Source organism: Cavia porcellus, unplaced genomic scaffold (genome assembly GCF_034190915.1).
Source record: "Cavia porcellus strain 051 isolate PalLab524CR breed Dunkin Hartley unplaced genomic scaffold, mCavPor4.1 scaffold_3, whole genome shotgun sequence".
Classification (NCBI taxonomy): Eukaryota; Metazoa; Chordata; class Mammalia; order Rodentia; family Caviidae; genus Cavia; species Cavia porcellus.
In genome coordinates, this window is record NW_026947486.1 from 25,719,228 (window position 1) to 25,737,852 (window position 18,625).

General features: G+C 37.0%; 1 protein-coding gene across 11 annotated transcripts in view; it reads right to left on the minus strand.

Annotated features, from left to right (window-relative positions):
* Positions 1–2,662: 2,662 nt before the first annotated feature.
* The window catches only part of LOC100720927 (constitutive coactivator of PPAR-gamma-like protein 2), a 478,018-nt gene continuing 462,055 nt past the window's right edge, over positions 2,663–18,625 (minus strand). For 8 of the 11 annotated variants that reach the window (XM_063245942.1, XM_063245945.1, XM_063245939.1 and 5 more), the window contains one exon: positions 2,663–7,392. In XM_063245942.1, coding sequence (XP_063102012.1) covers positions 7,147–7,392 — 246 coding nt within the window. In that variant the 3' untranslated portion in view covers positions 2,663–7,146. Of the gene's footprint in view, positions 7,393–9,981; positions 10,047–13,856; positions 13,971–18,625 lie in introns of those variants that run through there. The other 3 variants (XR_010046553.1, XR_010046554.1, XM_063245946.1) reach the window with 3 other exon arrangements.

Consider the following 18,625-nt stretch of genomic DNA (forward strand, 5'->3'; position numbering starts at 1 on the left):
TGCATCCATTTCTCTTAGAAATGTCTCAAATATATCCTTTATGGCAGAGTAGTATTCCACTGTATAAAAAAACCCATCTTTATCCATTCACAGTTGATGGCACTTAGGTTGTTTCCAAGACTTGTCTATTATAAACTATGCTGATATAAACATGGGTGTGCAAATGTCACTGTGGTATGATGCTTAATTCTTTTGAGATGATATCCATGAGGGGAATTGCTGGGTCAAATGGAACCTCTAGTCCTATTTTTTGAGAAATCACCACACTGACTTCCACAGTAGTTGCACCAGTCTACACTCCCACCAACAGAAAGAAGTGTTCCTTTTCCCCCACAGCCCCTCCAGCACTTGTTATTGGTTGATTTCTTGATGACAGACATTCTTTCTGGGGTGACATGGAATCTCAATGTTGTTTTAATTTGCATCTTTTGAACGAACAGTGATGCTGAACATTTTTTCATATATCTGTTTGCCATTTGTATTTCTTCATCTAAGAAGTGTATATTCATCTCAGATGCCCATTTTTGGATTGGTTCTTTAAATTTTGGAGGTCTGATTGAGTTCTTGGAGGAGCAATTTCTTAAAGAAAAAAAACTGGGTTTAACTACCAAAAAGAAGAAGGAATCTTGGGCAGGGGGCAGTTATTTATTAAACCAAAACACTTAGATTTAGAACCTGGTTTTATTACCTGTATGTGAACTTGAACAGCACTGCATTAGTTCGCTCATAAGTAGAGTGGGGATACAGTACTTTGCTGTTTGCTTTTATAGTTTCTACACATAAGGGAGAGTGGCTAGGGAGGCCAAGCCTAGCTAATTTCACCCAGAAGTAACTGTACAGCAAGACAAATGCCTGAGTCCTAGTTTCTGACTCTGCTCCAAGCATTTCTCTATTGCTTGAATGTGACTCAGATTTCTTTTCTTTGGTCAGGAGACCAACTTTAAAGCACATTAAAATGAATACAATTCAGAGATGAAATTTTACACTCAACATTCCTATGTTCGTGCCATAAAATTTACAATCTACTTTGTACTGAAGAATTTTTTAAAAGATATTTTTGCTGTCCTTGATTCATTCATTAAACATTTACTTACTATGTGCATGCTGTGCAGCAGGTGCGAAAGACCACAGTGATAGTCAAGTACAAACATGGCTTTCACATTCAATTCAGAAAAAGAGAAGTGTCAGGCTGCTGCAGTGACTACTAGCTGGGAATCAGGAAAAAAATCAAAGACATGAGCTGAATTTTGGGAAAACCTGAGACTGCCATACATGGTAGTTACTGTTAATTATGGGTTGTCTTGTGGTAAAATGCTGTGTTAATTGCATTGTTCTGATCTGATCTGCTTTATTATGTCCTCTTTTGTCTTAATCTCTTTAAAATAAAAAAATTTAAAAAAAGTTGAGACTGCACTGAGGACAAAGGGAAAGAGTTGTTTTAGAAGACAGTGCAAGCGAATGAGAAGATAGTATCAGGTTAAGGTATACAGGAGTATTTTATTATCACTAGGGTGGGGTAGGAGAGGAATGAAATTAGGCTAAAAAAGTGGTCAGAGGCCAGACAATAAAGGGAACATGTAAATTGTTGAGCAATTGTGTGAAGGACAGAATATACTCTGGGAGCTGATTAAGTATGAGAATTAAAGCAATGCTTCTTTGCTGTGGCAACAGAAACACTGAAACAAATCCCAGTATTTATTTAACATTGGACTGGCACTGACAGGGAATCAGTTGTCCCTCAAAATGCCAGGCCTTGTAGATCTAGAGAGGGAGGTTTTTCTAGGGTTACAAAGGGGAGGTACAGAGGTAGAATACTTGGCTGTCTTTGATCAGTTCCTACAATATGCCTAATAGTGACCAGCTATACATCACAGAGACCAATCATTTCTAAGAAACAGAAACTGCAACAGGAATCATCACTTAGGCAACTGAAGTGCATTGACCGGGGCTGGACATTTTTTGCTACACTTTTTCTTGTGCTATAGACTCCTTTAAAAAAATGTAGGCCTTTTAAGTGGAAATAGGTACATTCATTTAGACACAAAGTGTTGCTTACAATTGCCTGGTTAGGAGTAAGAGAGGGGAGCAACTGCAGTAGTCCAGGTGAGATATAATAGGCTTGAACTAGGCTATAGGAGCAGGAATGGGGCAGAGGAGATAGATGTGAGAAACTGGCTAGTTGAATGTAATCAATGGATTTTGTCACCAGTTGAATTTGAGAAAGAAAGAAAGGCACAAGCCTAGGATAATTAAACTCTAGGTAGGTTTGTGGTTTAGGCATTTTGAATAGATAGAAGTGTCATAGAGAGCAGCAGAGTTCAGAAGAAAGGATAAATTTGGTTTGGGAAATGTGTCAAAGTTACCTTTAGAACATCCAAATAAAGAAGTTAACTGGGAAGCTCAACATGTTTTTTATTTTTATTTTTTTCTTACTGGGGATTGAACTTACAACCTTGCACTTGTTAGGAATGCACTTGAGCCTGCTGAGCTAAATCCCTGGCCCAACATTTTGTTAAATAGTTCTTTTACAGGGTCTCTTGTCTTAATATCTTACAAACTTCTAAATCTCTGTGCACCACTTCTGAATTGAGATAATTATGTGTTCTGTTTGCAAAAAGGGATCTAGAGATGGGAGAAGAAATCAAACTTCAGACACCCCAAATTATTGCACAATTTTTTTTTACTAAAAGAATAAACTTTTATTAAGCGCTGTAAGTTTCTTTCCATCAGCATTAACAGAACAACAGACCAAATTCCATCACAGAACAACTCCTGAGACATTCTCATTCCTTTCTGAAACATTTCCATTAAGTCTTGCAGTTTCCACAAAGAAGCACCCATTGAAACTTACGTTAATAAACTATGGAGCTTTTGTTGTGAGGTGGGCCAAAAAGGCAGGAAATTTGAAATCTGGGTGTGGGAAAGAGAAATACGTATTATCCATCCACTAAACACACTGTCAAGAACACAAGAGAAGAGATAGTAACACAGAAAAAAAACAATGAAATAATTTCTTACTTTTGTCAATAACATCATTTATGTGGGAGCACTGAAAAACCACTGACTTTGCAGTTAAAGTTTCTTTACCTAATGTGTTAGTCTAAGAATAGAATAGGATAGAATGAAATAAAAGGTAGGAGGGGAAGTGCCTTCTAGGAAGTATTCAGGATGAAGTCATCAGATTTGGCAGGGTTATGAGAGATTAATAAAATCTGAAATATTTGTTTCATTTACATGAAAATTCACTAGTCATTAATTACTACCAACACAGACAAAAAGAGCATCTATAAAATATAAGGGCAATGTTGAAAGCTGGAATGGGTATCCTAGCACAGGGTATATTTTCTTTTGCTTTTAACTTGGAAAAGATTTTATTAAATAAATGACATTTTCTTAGAACATCAAAATAACTTGGACAATATTGGAGATAATTAACAGAAACTGATGGAGGGGTGCACTGAGCTATGTACCTGCACCAGCAGACTACCACAATAAGCCAAAGGAGATGAAAAAAGAGTCAGAAGAGATGCCAAAGCCATGGGAGGGAGAAAAATATTGGGTAAGACACAATGGAACAGTGAAAACTTAACCCCCACCCCAAACCCCAAGCATATTTAGGAAATATGCACCAAGAAGTAAACAAGTATAATGATCAAATTTTAGTAGTATTACACTAAACTACTTTAAACTGTGATCTACTTGTATTCTCATTTCAAAAGGGAGAGGGTCTTAGAGGCTGACACAGTGGCAATGACATGCCCACAGGAGCCTTCTAAGGTTCCAAAGCACTGAATCACCATAATCAAACAGTTACTCCCATATTCTTTCTATCCTACATAAGCATTCCTGCCCTCCCACCCCCTACTTTAACCACTCTCCCTAATGCCTTGTCTGGCTGTTTTTTTCAGTGATCAAAAAATGTTCATGTGACTTGGCCAACAATGTCAGAAAATCAAGATGCAGACAAAACTCAAATGTTCCTAGCCAAAACAAGTACCAATTCTTGGGCTTCAGTCTACCCAAAGACCTATTGGCTCAGAATGAAAATGATGCAAGTGATCAGAAGTCTTTCTGACCTAGTCCAGACCAGATTGGCTGCTTAGAAAAGAGCAGGAATTAGAGGATGACCCCAAGACACAGTAGCAGAAGTCAAGAACTGCAAATCCTTGGGGATCAGTGGCTATACACAACCAGAGTGTTCTCGCTTATGGCCCTACAAGTTAAAGGAGTCATTTCTGGGGAATCCAGTGTTACTTTGTTGCATATTACAAACAGAAACTGAACCTCAAGTGAAGATCAACAGCCTTTCCAAGCAGTACAGCAAAGATCACATTCTACTTTTCCCCTTTTTACTCTGCAATCAGAAAAAGTTTAACTCCCAGTAATGAACCTCAATTTGTTTGGCTTTTAAGTTGTGTATTTTGGCAGCTAGACTAAATCTAGGAATATGGCCTTTTATGGTTCTTGCTTTTAAACTTCCAAACCTAAAATGCTGAATCCAAATAAAAATCAAGGTTGGAGGTCAGCCACTTGTTTCACCCTGGGCCAGGATAGGGGAAAACAGAGATACGTGGAAGGGAGAAATGCAAATCTTGTGGCAACTGGAATCATCCCTGCCAAAGCAGCAATTTTACCCCTCACAGTGAATACCTACAAAATAAGAAATCTTAATGCTGTGAGTTAACAATACTGTCATCTGATTGTGTCAGATAGATTCAAGATGCACAAAAACAGCAACTGAAGAGATACCTTACCATTTAACTCCAAATATATATATTTTCATTCACTCACAGCTCAGTGACTCTGGTTACTTTTAGAGCTCTGGGGCACAGAAAGAGAATTCTGGGCCATCTACATTTCTACCACTGATAGATATAGAAGTTCTAACCTTTACGATTATGCAAGTCCAAGAGAAGAAGAGGGACCATATCAGGGAAGCTGACTTGAATACAAAGTTTTCATATGATTTGTTCCTGCTTTCATCTTTCTAGGGGGTACACTCTTCTTATCCTTCTTTGTGTAAGAAATATGTGAGGGGCAAAGTGTTCTGGGGCTCTCTCCTCCTGAAAACTGTGGGTTCTCTTAAATTGGGCAGACTATGACTAGTCTGAGACTGTTTTCAGTTGCTCATGATATGGTCATTGTAAGTGGTCAGTTAGCAAACAGCCTTCTGGTTGTCTGGGAAAAAAACCAAACAAACAAGAAATCACCAAGAACCTGCTGTGGGTCAATGTGCATGGAGTTTTTCCAAAAAAGAGAGAAACCTGCTAAATGTCTAGTCAGTTATATTCCAGTAGAAATGGTACTTCTTGGGCAAGATATAATAAAGCCCAGATAAAGACACAGGAGGCTGGAAGCCCCAAGAAATATATGAGGCTTAAAGCCTCAGTTTCTGAATAAAGGTACAGTGCTAATTTGTTGTAAGCCATGTTTCCATCCCTGTAGTTGGCTGCCCAAGGAGAGAAACTGGAAATGCAAGGTTGTCTCAAGATTATCTCCAGCAAGGAGGGACAGCATTTTTATCCTGAGAAGATCCTGGCCACAAAGGGGACTGAGAATCTTTTATAGAATATTTTTCAAGGCCCAGGCCAAAGTCCTTTGAAGTCCTCCTTGCAAAGCAAATGAAAAGATCTGGTAGTCAAAATGTCAATGAACAAATTAAACAGTCTAGGCATGTAAAATCAAATTGTGAAATTTCCTCAAATTTCCTTACACCATCTTTCCAATGCAAACTGTCCTTCATTCAGGGATTCTTGTCAAACAGATCTTACCTGAAGCCAATTTGACCCTGGAGTTCCAAGACAGATTTTCTCCAAATGGGCAGAATTTCAAATCACCCCACCCCCTCTTTCTCTTCAAACCTTTATAAAGAAATACTCAATTCTTCCCAATCCCATTCCAACCTCTTGTTTATACCATATGAGACATGAGGGCTCTGTTCAAGATTAAGCTTGTTACAACCCAAATGTTTGTTGTTCTGAACAGGCAATCTCTGGAAAGTACTTTGTGTTGATTTAGAGTAGTCCATCTTCTCATAATTATGATGGGCTGTGACTTAGTAAAGATTTTAGACTTAAAGCATGATCTTTTGAAACTCACCACTCCATAGCAGTGGAAGTGTTTCTGGTAAGTTCAGTAAATCCTCTGGGACATCACCATGTATGTATGTATATGTATATACATACATACACACACATGTATAAAATATGTATAGATAAATAGATCTGTCTCTTTATATAAAGGGTATGTGTATGCATATAGATACACACATTCATATATACAACCACACACACTCACACTCACATGCAGAGTGTTTTGAGTCTCTTTCATACTGAGTTTCATTACATCGATTCCCACCCATTTCAGGATATGTGCAGTAGAGAGTAGGTGAACTGCACCACATCTATTTTACAAACAATGGGCTAGTTGAGAGGCAGGAAAAATCTGCCTAGTACTTTCCCAAATCACTTGAATCTCCCAGTACCAAGGCCACTGGTAGTGTGTGTGTGTGTGTGTGTGTGTGTGTGTGTGTGTATGTGTATAAAATAAAAAATAAAATAACCACTATTATCCAGTTCCCAAAAAAACATCTACTTATCTGATTGTCAGGCCAGAGTTAGAGATGGTGTACAAAATCCTGGGGTAGCTGAATTGGCAGTAAGAGTAAAGAGGAGATGGATACTAATTATACATCAAAACCATATCAATTCACAGAGGAAAAAAACAAAGAAGACACAGAAATCTGTCCCCTAAACCCCAAAGATGTACCAGATAAGTCTTCAAATAAGTATCATGATACTCAAAATACTAAACCTAGAAATTTTTATAGGACTTATAGGATAACATCCATTTTTGGACAGTTACTGCCTTACTAGATTTCTAGAGGAAATAGAATATAGGTACTATATGTTGAATTTGAGAACTGCAACTAGTCTTCACATTTTTCATCTTTAACCAGAAATTCCACAGATCTTAACTCTGGAGCCCCAAAAAAGATAAAGAAGGGGAAAGATGGAACAGTAAGACATCCCATCAAAATTAAAGATAAATTTAGATGAGCACTTACATCCTACTCTAACTTGGGCCTACTATCAGAAAAGTACAGTTTTTCCTTCTTCCTGACTGGTGAAGCCATCTTCAGTGTTGTCATTCCTCTTTTTGTTGTGCCACAGTTTCTAACTTTTGTTCTTGTGAGCTGTTCTCATTCTTCACAGGGAGGCAAAGATTACCATCATTACACATGTTGCTGACTCTGGATAAGGCACATTGTGATGCAGCTGGAAGATGACCACTCTCCTCTTCTTTGGTCAATGTGCTGTTGTTTCCATTCACTTGGGAGCCAGAGTGCCCTTGATGATGCTCCAGGGATTTAGAAATTCCATCTGAAGAGCCCTGTCAAAAGCAGAGACAGATACTCAATAGAAATGATAATCCTAAACTGGTTGGCCCTTCCAAAACTCATTCACTCACTCACTCTTTTTTTAATAAAGAAAATCTTTACTCAGTCCTTTAGGATAAGCAAAAAGAAACTGGAAGATACACTTTTATCCATCACCAATGTCTATATGAGTAACAGTAACTGAAACTTTTTCAGTGAAAAGAAAATAATCTAATTTTCTTTGACTCTCTACATAATCTGACTATAGTTAACTGTTTCTCATATGCTCAAGATTACTCTGTCTCATCATTTGACCTATTCATAGTATATCATCCTTTAGGCACAAGAGAAAAAAACAGAAAAATGCAAAGGATGCTATCACAATATACTCTCAAAAAATACATGGAGGTGGTGAAAGTTACTTATAATTTATAAACGATGATGTTCATTAGTTTAGAAAAAATGAATGACTTTTTTTACTTTTTCATTTTATAAGGCCAACTTTAGATAAATCTAGACAGTACAAGGAACTCATAAATCCTAAATGTTTCACAATCAAAATGGTTGCTATTTGACTCCAAACCAAAAGAGAATGAAGCATAAATCCTTGGCTCTCCTTTAAAGAAAATGGCAGGTTACCATTCTTAACCAGACTTTCGTTTGACCACTAGTAGGGGAAAGACTAGATTTGTGCACCACTGAGTAAAAACACTCTTAGAAAAGGCAACTTCACAGAAGTTACTGGCTGAGTAAATTCATTTGAATGCTATGTTTTGAGGCAACAAACTCACTGTTACAGATTGGGAAAGGCAGTAGGAAAGTCAAGGGGAAACTACAGAATGGAAAAGGGTCAGGAAAAAGAAAAAGACATTCACAGGAAAACTTAGAAATTAAATTTTGAGCTCCAAACTGAAGACTCATGGAAAGTCTGATGGAGTTGTGCACTCAAAGCAGCAAATGAGAATATTACCAGTTTTCTGACTTTAGGCAAAAGAATACATGGGAAAGAACTGGAAAAAGATGAGGAAGTAAGACAAGAAAAAACTCATCTACATTAATGTTGTACTAAACAAATTCGTCATACATTCTGAGTAGATGAATATTTGTAGCTGACATTAAGAATAGTGTTATATATTGTCAATAATATTACTAGAAACATAGGCTATAATTAATCAGAAATGTAATATGGAATGGGCCTTTGGTAACTTTAGGCTCTTTAAATTATTGAAGACAGCACAGTTATTGAATTTATCTCATGACAGTACCTATAAATTAGGTAAAAAAAAACTATACATGTAAGACATAAAACTGAGTCTAGCTGCCTTATTAAGTCGGTTCTTCTACCCTTGTCTAGAGACCTCTTGAAAAACAGAATTGGCCAGAATATTTATAATCCTCACTGTATTAAAAACCCTGGCCATGCATAGTAGTGCATGCATGTAATCTCAGCACCTGGAAGACTGAGGAAGGGGGACTGCTGAGTTCAAGGCCAACCTGAACTACATAAGGGAGACTTTGTCTCAAAATGAAAACAAACCCTGATTTTGTTATCTAAATAAGAATGACTGCAATGCTCATTATTTGATCCTTTCAGAAGTGTTCTTGTTCATTGGAGATGTCCAAATCTTGCTTTTGAATTCAGTACAAAGCAACAGCCTTAATAAGGTATTACTATTTCAATAAGAAAGTATAAAACTTTATTTTTCATCTGATTGGTTTCATGTGTTAATGTTTCTACAGGTACTAATGAAATTAAAAAACAGAAAAAAAAAAATCCTTTTGGAATTTTGATTTAAAAAGCAGTCAGTGGCCTTGATAGGCCATTTGCCCTCAGTGGTTCTTACTAGTACATAGTATATTAGAGAAACATAAAAGGAAATAACAAAATCAACCAAACCAAACCAAAACCCAAAGCTTTTCCTGAGAGGTTTTTACTGAATTCGTAAGTGAGCACTAGGAAAGCTATAAGAATTTTTATTAGGTAAGGCTGGTTGACTAATCTAAAATAGCTGAATTAGGTACAGTGGGCTAGTACACCACTCTTTCTACCCATTCAGATTGCCTAGAGTATGAGGCCTTTGAGGGGTATAGCTAGGGTTGAAACTCTACTTTAAGATTATTTTGGCCTTAAATGAAAATATAGGAAAAAAGATACTAGTGTAGTGAGAGAAGAACAAAAATAATAAAATCTGAGAAATCTTAATACAAACTCAAAATGTCACTACTTTTATTCTAAATCTCAACAAACCTAATATTTCTAAATACTTTGCCCATAACAGAATTAGTAATTCTAACTATCAAGGTAAACCAACTGCTTATAAAACTTAGAAATTGTCTGACATATCTAAAGAAGAAATAAGATCTGCCCAAGTTTGCCCACAAAATGTTACAGGCCAATAATTTTGTCTTTTACAGTTACGTAGAAAAATGAACGGTTTCAAGACTGTCAAACAAAACAAAAAGTTTCCTTTCTTCTCCCAGTGAAATATCTAAATTTTAAATTAAGAGAGTTCATTTTTTAAAAATCCAAAAAATGAACATGTAAGTGTGGAAAAAAACATGTGAGTGTAGAAGATATATGCATCAACTGAAAAAAATCTCACCTTCATTCACTGCTTCATCCAAATCCATCATTTTATCACAACAGCTGTGCTCATGTGAAGAAATCCTTAAAATATACCATATATATTTTAAATTTAAGTAAAAAGTTTAGATCCCAAGCCAATATGTATATATCAAATCCTTGACCAGCCAGGTCTATAGGGCACAAACTCAATGTGAAATAATACATAAACACAGTACCTTGACTTGGCAAGTTAAGTAATTGCTGCTCAGAAGAGTGTTCTGATTGGACCCTCCTATTGGTAGGCCACGGCAGGACTGTATTACCCTTTACCCACCTCCTATTTGTTTCAATTAATATTATGGACACAAAACTTAGCTTGAGGCCGTCATGACCTCAGCAGGGGTTAAGGGTTAGAAATAAAAGAAATGAAAAAATTATAAACTTCTGCTTTTACCCAACCATAGCAATACAGAAACTTATTACATTAACAATACTTTCTGATTTAGTAGTATAATCCAGAACTGAACTGAAAAGGCAAATACAGGGATAGAGAGTGACTACAAAAAACAATTTATAGTGAATGTTTTATATACTCAGGCATCAGAATATGTGAAGCATAACTAAACAAAAAAATTTCTTCCTTACTCTTTTCAACAGTTTCATTAGGAAGCTTTTTAAAAATCCTTTTTAGGTATTAGGGATTAGATTTAGGGTTTTTGTACTGAACTACATCTTCTAGGTTTAGTTTTTATTTTGAGAAATGGTCTCACTGAGTCAGTCAGGCTGGGCTCCAAACTGGGATTCTTCTGCCTCAGCCTCTTAAAGTGCTGGGGTACCGGTGTATGCAACCACACCTAGTTATAAAGAAGATTCATTTCTTGAACAATTTTTCATTACTGAGGACCAAACTGAGGGCTTCACGCTTTATAGGTAAGTGCTCTACCACTAAGCTAAATAATTAAGTCCGAGAAGACATTTTTTAAATGCTAGAAATCAAAGTCTATGAAAACTGACTTAAAGGTATTTACTATCTATTTATGTTAATACTTCTGATAAACTATCCTTAATACTCAGTTTGTATTTACCAAATCTCTGAAAGCAACAGGCTGGGGGGGGGGGCAAAAAAAAAAAAAAAAAGAAAGCCACAGGCTCTAGGATGCAACAATTTCAATTATCCTTTTAGGTTTTGAGAGTAAAACAAAAACACATAATGAAACAATGTATCTCTGTTCATTTTAAGTTCAAATGAACTGTTACAGTTTTAAAACATGGTTGATTATCCTATAATTTCAGCAAGTTTAACTTACAAAGTACAACCCCAAATTTCCAACTATAATCACGAGTTCTGACAATATATGAATTGTGAACTGTCACTGCTGGCAAGTTACTACATAATTTATTAAGAAAGTAACTGTCATATACATCAAATGAAAAAATGTTAACAATAGATCATACCCTGATTATACTAAGAAAATGCAGAAGATTCTTGCCATGTAAATAGGGTACTCAAACTTTCAATGTAGTAAGGAAAATAAAATCTACATATGAAGCTAGTAATCCAGGAAGCAACAAACTTCAAAAAATAGCTTTGAGGAAATTTAGTTTCTTACACATTTTGAAATTAAGTAATCTGTCACTGTCCCTATCTAAGCACCATGGAAATCTGACAAACACCAGGGATTTTTTTCTGGTTTAGTCGATACAATGATGACAGTTAGGGAGACTTGTAAGTAAGAATTATGCACTGGGCATGTAGTAATACTAAAATACAAGGGAAAGTTTATTAAGATCATACAATTAATCAGAGTGTATCTTTAATCTCTCTTTTTAAAGCCCAGGATCCAAGGCATTTCGTTCTTAAAATAAATTTCATTCACAGAACAGAAAGAAATTTATCTGAATTGCTTGTAGATACTGATATTTTAATTTAGATACAGTAGATACTGATATTTTAATTTAGATACTGTAGATACTGATGTTTTAGTTTCCACACTCTGTGCTGCCACAATATTTTTGCGTTTTGCATCTTTGGTTCCAATGTAGGAACAAGCAGTAGCACATGGCCAGGGAGATTTTTGGCTATAATCATATCCCTTGAATTTCCCATCTGTCTTAAATTCATCATCCAAAAATTTCTCCTGATGAGATGTAGGCAGTAATGTTGGTGAAGGTGCAAAAGGAGATAGAAAGATAACCTTTCTTCCTTCTAGTTGGGCCATTATTTCCTTTTGTATGCAGTGTAGCTTATCTAGACTAGAATGGGACTGGGGAGGAGGAGGAAGACGAAGCAGGCTACAAGGAGGCTCTTTGGGGTACGCAGGTCTGATCTGAGCTGGATGAAGAGGTACTAGATAGTAACCTTCCACCTGCTGGTATCCTTCTCTAGATTCCAGTATATAAGATAGTACTGCTGTGGGCGGAATCTCAACGGGTATAGGACTTTTTCTGAAAATCCGTTCTCTTGTATTAGACTGAGCAGGGTGTACTTGACAGGTATCATAGCGAGGTGGGTAAATAGGTGGGTACTGTTGTGATGGCATACTATACTGAGAGTTTACAACAAGATTTTGGAGGTAGGGGAAATAATGATCCAAGTAAGGAGGACCAGGGTCAGGAGCAGATAGATGATGGAGGCCATACAAAGGTAGGCACATATTGTGGTGGGGGAATATAGTACTGGATATAACTGAGAACTGCATGGTACCAAGTGGTTTGAGGATAGGCATGGGAGGCAGTTCTGTTGGACTCCTTGGAGGTGCAGGATGAAATACTTTTAGGGATGGATTCTAGCAGGTCGAGAGGGGATCCAGGAACACTACTGCTCAGATAATCTATTTTTCTTGGTTGCGGACTAGAATCACAGCTGGGGTTTGTCCCTCATGGAATGAGCTGTTATTATGTTCCCTACTAATACAATTCCATACGTGTGTGTACAAATGTATAGCTGGCTCCATGATGGTATCCTGTCTTCTTGCTTCATATTTTAACACATGTATGTTTGATATTTGCTATGCTGTGGAGGATGCTTTGATCTGCTCCTTTAGAAGGGGGAGCATCTGGACTATAGTCGGTAGTTGCTAATAGTGTCAAAGAGGGCATTAGTTGGTTTAAGTTTGCTGAGTGTCCAGTCCTCTGGAGAGCAACTGTTAGTTCCTGAACAATCTGTGTAACAGAGGCTGGGGTCTACAATTTGTCAGTAAAAGGCTACATATGATATTTATGAAACTGGCCTCTATAAAGCAAGGAGGAACATTGTTATGGTGCAATTCTTCCTTTTTGTAAAATTTTATTTAAAGAAAGACTAAACAAAACAGAAAATAGGTAGATCTGGTGCAATTCGTAAACCTGCTTCCATAGTGACATGAACTATCTGGGAATCATGCTCTGTCTGAAGGCCTGCACAGGTTCTAAAGTCTTCTTTCAGCTGTATCAAACAACTGTCCTCATCACGGTAACCCTAAAGCAGAAGGCTCTATAAAGGAGCTGAACAACATGCTCAATGCTAGTTTTAGAAGCTGGAAGAAACTGTGGATCCATCTTTTGTGCCACAAAGAGATCCAACAGTTTTCTTGATGATGCAGGACCATTCTTCGGAGGCCAACAGAACAGCTTCAGAAATTCCTCCTGCACTGCTGGTCGGAAGAAACTTGTAACCTCTAGCTCTGAGGTTGGAAGAGAGTTGCTGAGGATTGTGGTGCCTGAGAATGAGCTCCTTAACTACTCATTCACCCCAAGATCCAGCAGTTTCCATAGCAGGAATTCTGCCTTTTCCCCCCACATATTCGGCAGTGACTGAACCAGTGTCACAAGATTCCTTTGCACTCCACAGTTGAGAAAACTCGGAGTGGTGTCATTTAGATCTGTTCCTCTAGCACTTCTGAGTGCTTTCAGGTGAGATACTAATTCTTCTACACATTTCATGTTTTCTCGATAATGCCTTGTGTCTTCAACCTCACTACACAGTACGCAAGGCTGCTGTGAGAGTCAAGATTCCAGAAATTCAACACAAGAATGGAATACTAAAACCTGTAAAAGAAAATAAAGCTAATCAGCAAAAAAGGAAAGTGCATCAGAATTACAGAAGACTTCTCAACACAAACCCTCAAGTCAGGGAGAGCGTGGAGTGAAGTGTTTGAATCCCTGAAAGAAAACAAGCTCCAACTCTGATTGATGTATCCTGCAAAGATACCTTTCAAAACTGAAGGGAGAAGTAAGATGCTTTCATGATAAAGGATACCTGAAAGAAATTCATGACCACCAAACCAGCATTCCAAAAGGATCTGAAAAATATTCTAGAAAGAGATCATGAGGACTAGGATTCCGTGAACCCCAACAGAATGAGTCTACCAGGAAAGGCAAGTAATTCCACAGAGGGTAAAAAAAGAGCAACCCCAAACAGGAATTTACCATGACAAAGAAAAGCAACATACCAGTTATAAGAATCAACATTAATGGTCTCAATTCAGCAATGAAAAGAAACACACTGAAAGAATAGATCAACAGCAAGATCCAACAATATGCTGCATGAAAGAAACACATTTAACTTCAAAAAGTAATTCATAGCCAGATGTGATGGTCCACACGTGTGATCCCAGCCCTGGGGAGGCTGAGGAGGAAGGATCACTATGAATTTAAGGCCATCCTGGGCTACATAGCGAGTTCAAGGCCAGCCTGAACTACATGGTGAGACCTTGCACCCCCCCACTACCCACAAAAGGAAATTGATAGACTGAAAGTTAAAGGATGAAAACAAAAACTCCATGAGACAGGAACCTGCAAGAAAGCAGGGGTGTCTAGTCCATTTGTAGACAAAGTGGATTTCAAGTCAAGACTGATTATGAGAGACAAAGAAGGTGACTACATTCTTATAAAGAGAATAATGCATCAGGAAGAGATAATGATCATAAATATATATGCACCAAATATCAGAGTAGAAAAATATATAAAACAAATATTAACAGAGATGAAAAACCAAATAAACACTAATACAATTGTAATGGGGGATCTCAGTACCCCACTGTTACTAAGAGATCAACTAGAGAAAAATCAACAGAGAAATATCAGAACTGAACCAACTTTCTGAAGAAATGGACTTAGTAGAAGTCTGTAGAGTGTTAAACCCCAACATATCAGAATACACGTTTTTATCAGATGCACGTAGGATAATTCTTCAAACTGACCACATACTAGCTCAGAGAACATGCTTAAGTAAGTGCAAAGCAATTGAAATTATCCTGTGCACATTACCCGATCATAGTGCAATGAAACTGGAAATCAGTGGAAAAAGAAACCATGAAAACCTCACAAAACATGGAAATTAAACAACACCCTCCTGAACAACCAAGAAAGTTTCTACAGTTACATGATACCGCCAATACAACATGCCAGAGTGTTCAAACTCAGTGAAAGCCGTGCTCTGAGGAACGTTTAGAGTGGTGAATTCTCATATCAGAAAATGGACCAAGCTCAAATAAACAACCTAATTGTTGAAACTCAAGCTTCTAGGAAAAGAAGAGCAGGCCAAGCCCAACGCTCATATGAGGGAGGAAATTACAAAGATCAGAGCAGAAGGTGATGCAATGGAGACTTAAGAAAGCAATACAAAGAACTGATAAAATGAAGCATTGATTCTTTCAAAGGTTAAATCAGATTGAAAAACTCTTAGATAACCTTATCAAAAAAGGAAAAGAGATGACTCAAATCCATGCCATTAGGAATAAAAAGAGTAAAATCACAACAGATCCTACAGAAATCCAGATGGTCATCAATACCTACTTCGAGAAGTTGTATTCTAACAAGATGGAAAACACAGAAGAAATGGGCGGATTTATAGATACATAACAATTTTAAAAAGCTGAATCAAGAAGATATAAAAATTCTAAATAAACCAACATCAGTCAGTGAAACTGAAACTGTCATTAAAAACCTGCCAACAAAGAAAAGCCGAGGTCCTGAAGGATCCACTGCTGTATGCTGTTATTTTTCATAGAAGAATCATATTTCTCCATCAAGATTGAAGGATAGCTTTTCAGGGTATATCAATCTGTGTTCTCTCTTGTCTAACTGTTCTGGCTATGTTTCTAGAACTATATTGAATAGGAGTGGTGATAATGGACAACCTTGTCTTATTCCTGATTTTAGTTTGAAAGTTTTTGTCCATTTAGTAAGATGCTGGCTATTGGCTTATTGCTTATGGCTTTTATCAGATTGAGGGAAAGACCATCTATTCTGAATTTTCTTAGTTTTTTTTTTTTAAATCATGAATGAATGTTGGACTTTATTAAAGCTTTTTCTGCATCTACTGAGATGATCATGTGATTTTTGACTTTGGCTGTATTGAAATGGTGTATTATAAGTACTGATTTCTATATGTTGACCAGCCCTGCATTGCTGGGATGAATCCCACTTGGTTATGGTATATAATCTTAATGACTTGCTGCATTCTGTTTGCCAACATTTATTGAGGATTTTTGCATCTATGTTCATTAGGGAAATTGGCCTGTAATTCTTTTTTGTGGTTGGATCTTTCTGATTTTAGTATTAGGGTAATACTTGCTTCCAGGAATAAGTTAGGGAGACTTGCTTCCCTTTCTATTTCACTGAAGTTTGAGAAGTGTTGGCATTAAATTTTACTTAAATTTCTTGTAGAACTCAGCAGTGACTCCATCAGGACCCGGGCTTTTCTTTGTTGGTAAGGTTCTAATTATGTTTTCAATTTCATTAACTGAAGTTGGGTAATTCAACAGTTTTACATCTTGATTCATTTTTGGTAATTCAAATGTTTGTAGGAATCTGTCCATAATGTAACTACGCATTGCTTGTTTGGCTTTTCATGTCTATTAATATTTGTCTTATATAGCTGAGTGCTCCCATATTTGGCACACATATATTTAAGATTGTTATCTCTTCCTCTTAAAGTTTTACCCTAACAAGTATATAGTAACCTTTTTTATCTCCTTTGCTCATTCTTGAAGTTCACACTGTCTTCTACTCCTGCTTTTTCTGGGTTCTTTTGCATTAAGTGTTGTTTTCCATCCTTTGACTTTCAGGCTATCGATTTCCTTCTGAGTTAGTTGGGTTTATTGTGTATAACATATGGTTGGATTTTGTTTCCTAATCCATTCTGCCAATCTGTTTCCTTTGATTGGTGAATTGAGGCCATTTATTTCAATGGTTATCATTGATATATATTGTCATGTTATCTTTCTGCTGCTGGTGCTTTACCTTTCTCCTGTGTGTAACTGTTTGACTTGCACTTGGTGTTTTTTTTTTCTGTTGGTGTTCTTGCAATCATTGTCATTTTTATGTCTATATAGAATATATTTTAGTACTCTTGGTAGGATTGGTTGGGTGGTCATGACATTGTTTAGTTATTTGTCATAGAAGTATCATATTTCTCCATCACGTTTGAAGGATAGCTTTGGGGGTACATCAATCTGTGTTGGAAGTTGGTTTCTTTTAGATTTTGGAATACTTCACTCCAAGGTCTTCTTGATTTGTTTGTGTTGAGAAGTCTGCTGTGATTCTGACAGGCTTTCCTTTATAGGTAATCTATTTCTTTTCTGCAACAGTTTTTAATATTCTGCTTTTACACTGAATTTCTTAAATCTTGATTATTATATGTCTCATCTGTCAGTTTCTTGTTCCATGATTGGGAAATTTTTCTGCTATTACATCTGTAAATAGTCTTTTTATATCAGTTATGTTGACACTTTTATTCTTTACAACAATCCAGATTATACTGTTTTTGTTTGAATTGTTTTGCAAGTGTGGAACTGTTGTTGCCCGGTTCCTTGTTATCTTTTTAAAAAGATCTTTCCTTTCCTGGTCGTTAGCTGCACTCTCATCCTTGGTTGGTTGGTTTCACTGTGTGGGTTTTACCATGTCCAATGCATCACACCAATGGTCCCCAGCAGATTGGAGTTGCTGGATAGACCCTCCGTGGGCCCTATGTGGTGCACTAACACTCCCTGGCTGTTTGGGGTCACTGGGCAGGTCTTCAGCAGGACTATATACAGTGCAATGGTGCTCCCTGGCTCAAGACCATATTCTTAGGTGAAATAAATCAGACACACCTGTGTAAGTACTGCATGGTTTCTTTGGTGTGAGAAACTTGTAGTGTAAATAAGGACACCAGAATGTATAATGGATATTGGGAAGTGAAAAGAAAATGTTGGAATGAAGAGAACCAAGGAGGGGGCATGGGGAAAGGAAGAAAAGGACAGAGAAAAAGGAGAATACAAGGGAAAAATTGAAACAAAGCTTTGTAAATAAGGAAGGGAATAGGGTTTGGAGCAGGAGGAGAATGGGAAAAAAAAGAAGTGAGATATATCATACACAGGTACAAATTTCCTATGATGAATGTGATCAAAAATGTACCAAGAAAAAAATGTTAGTGACAACAACAGCAACTTTGTAATGGGCTGCTGCTCAGGGTTCTGGGTATCCACTAGCTGCAGCAATGTTGAGTTCGCAAGGAAGAGATCAATGTCAATATGTTTATTGATCTGGTCAAGTGGGAAATTCTTGCAGTGGCATTTACTCAGGTAATTCTTGTAGATAGCATTGCCACAGCCAAACTAATGAGCACAAAAACTGTTTTTCAGAAACTCTGAGTGAAAACTGGGGAGGTGAGGAAATCTGTCCATTTTGGAGCTTATACAGGTATTGCTTCTGTCATT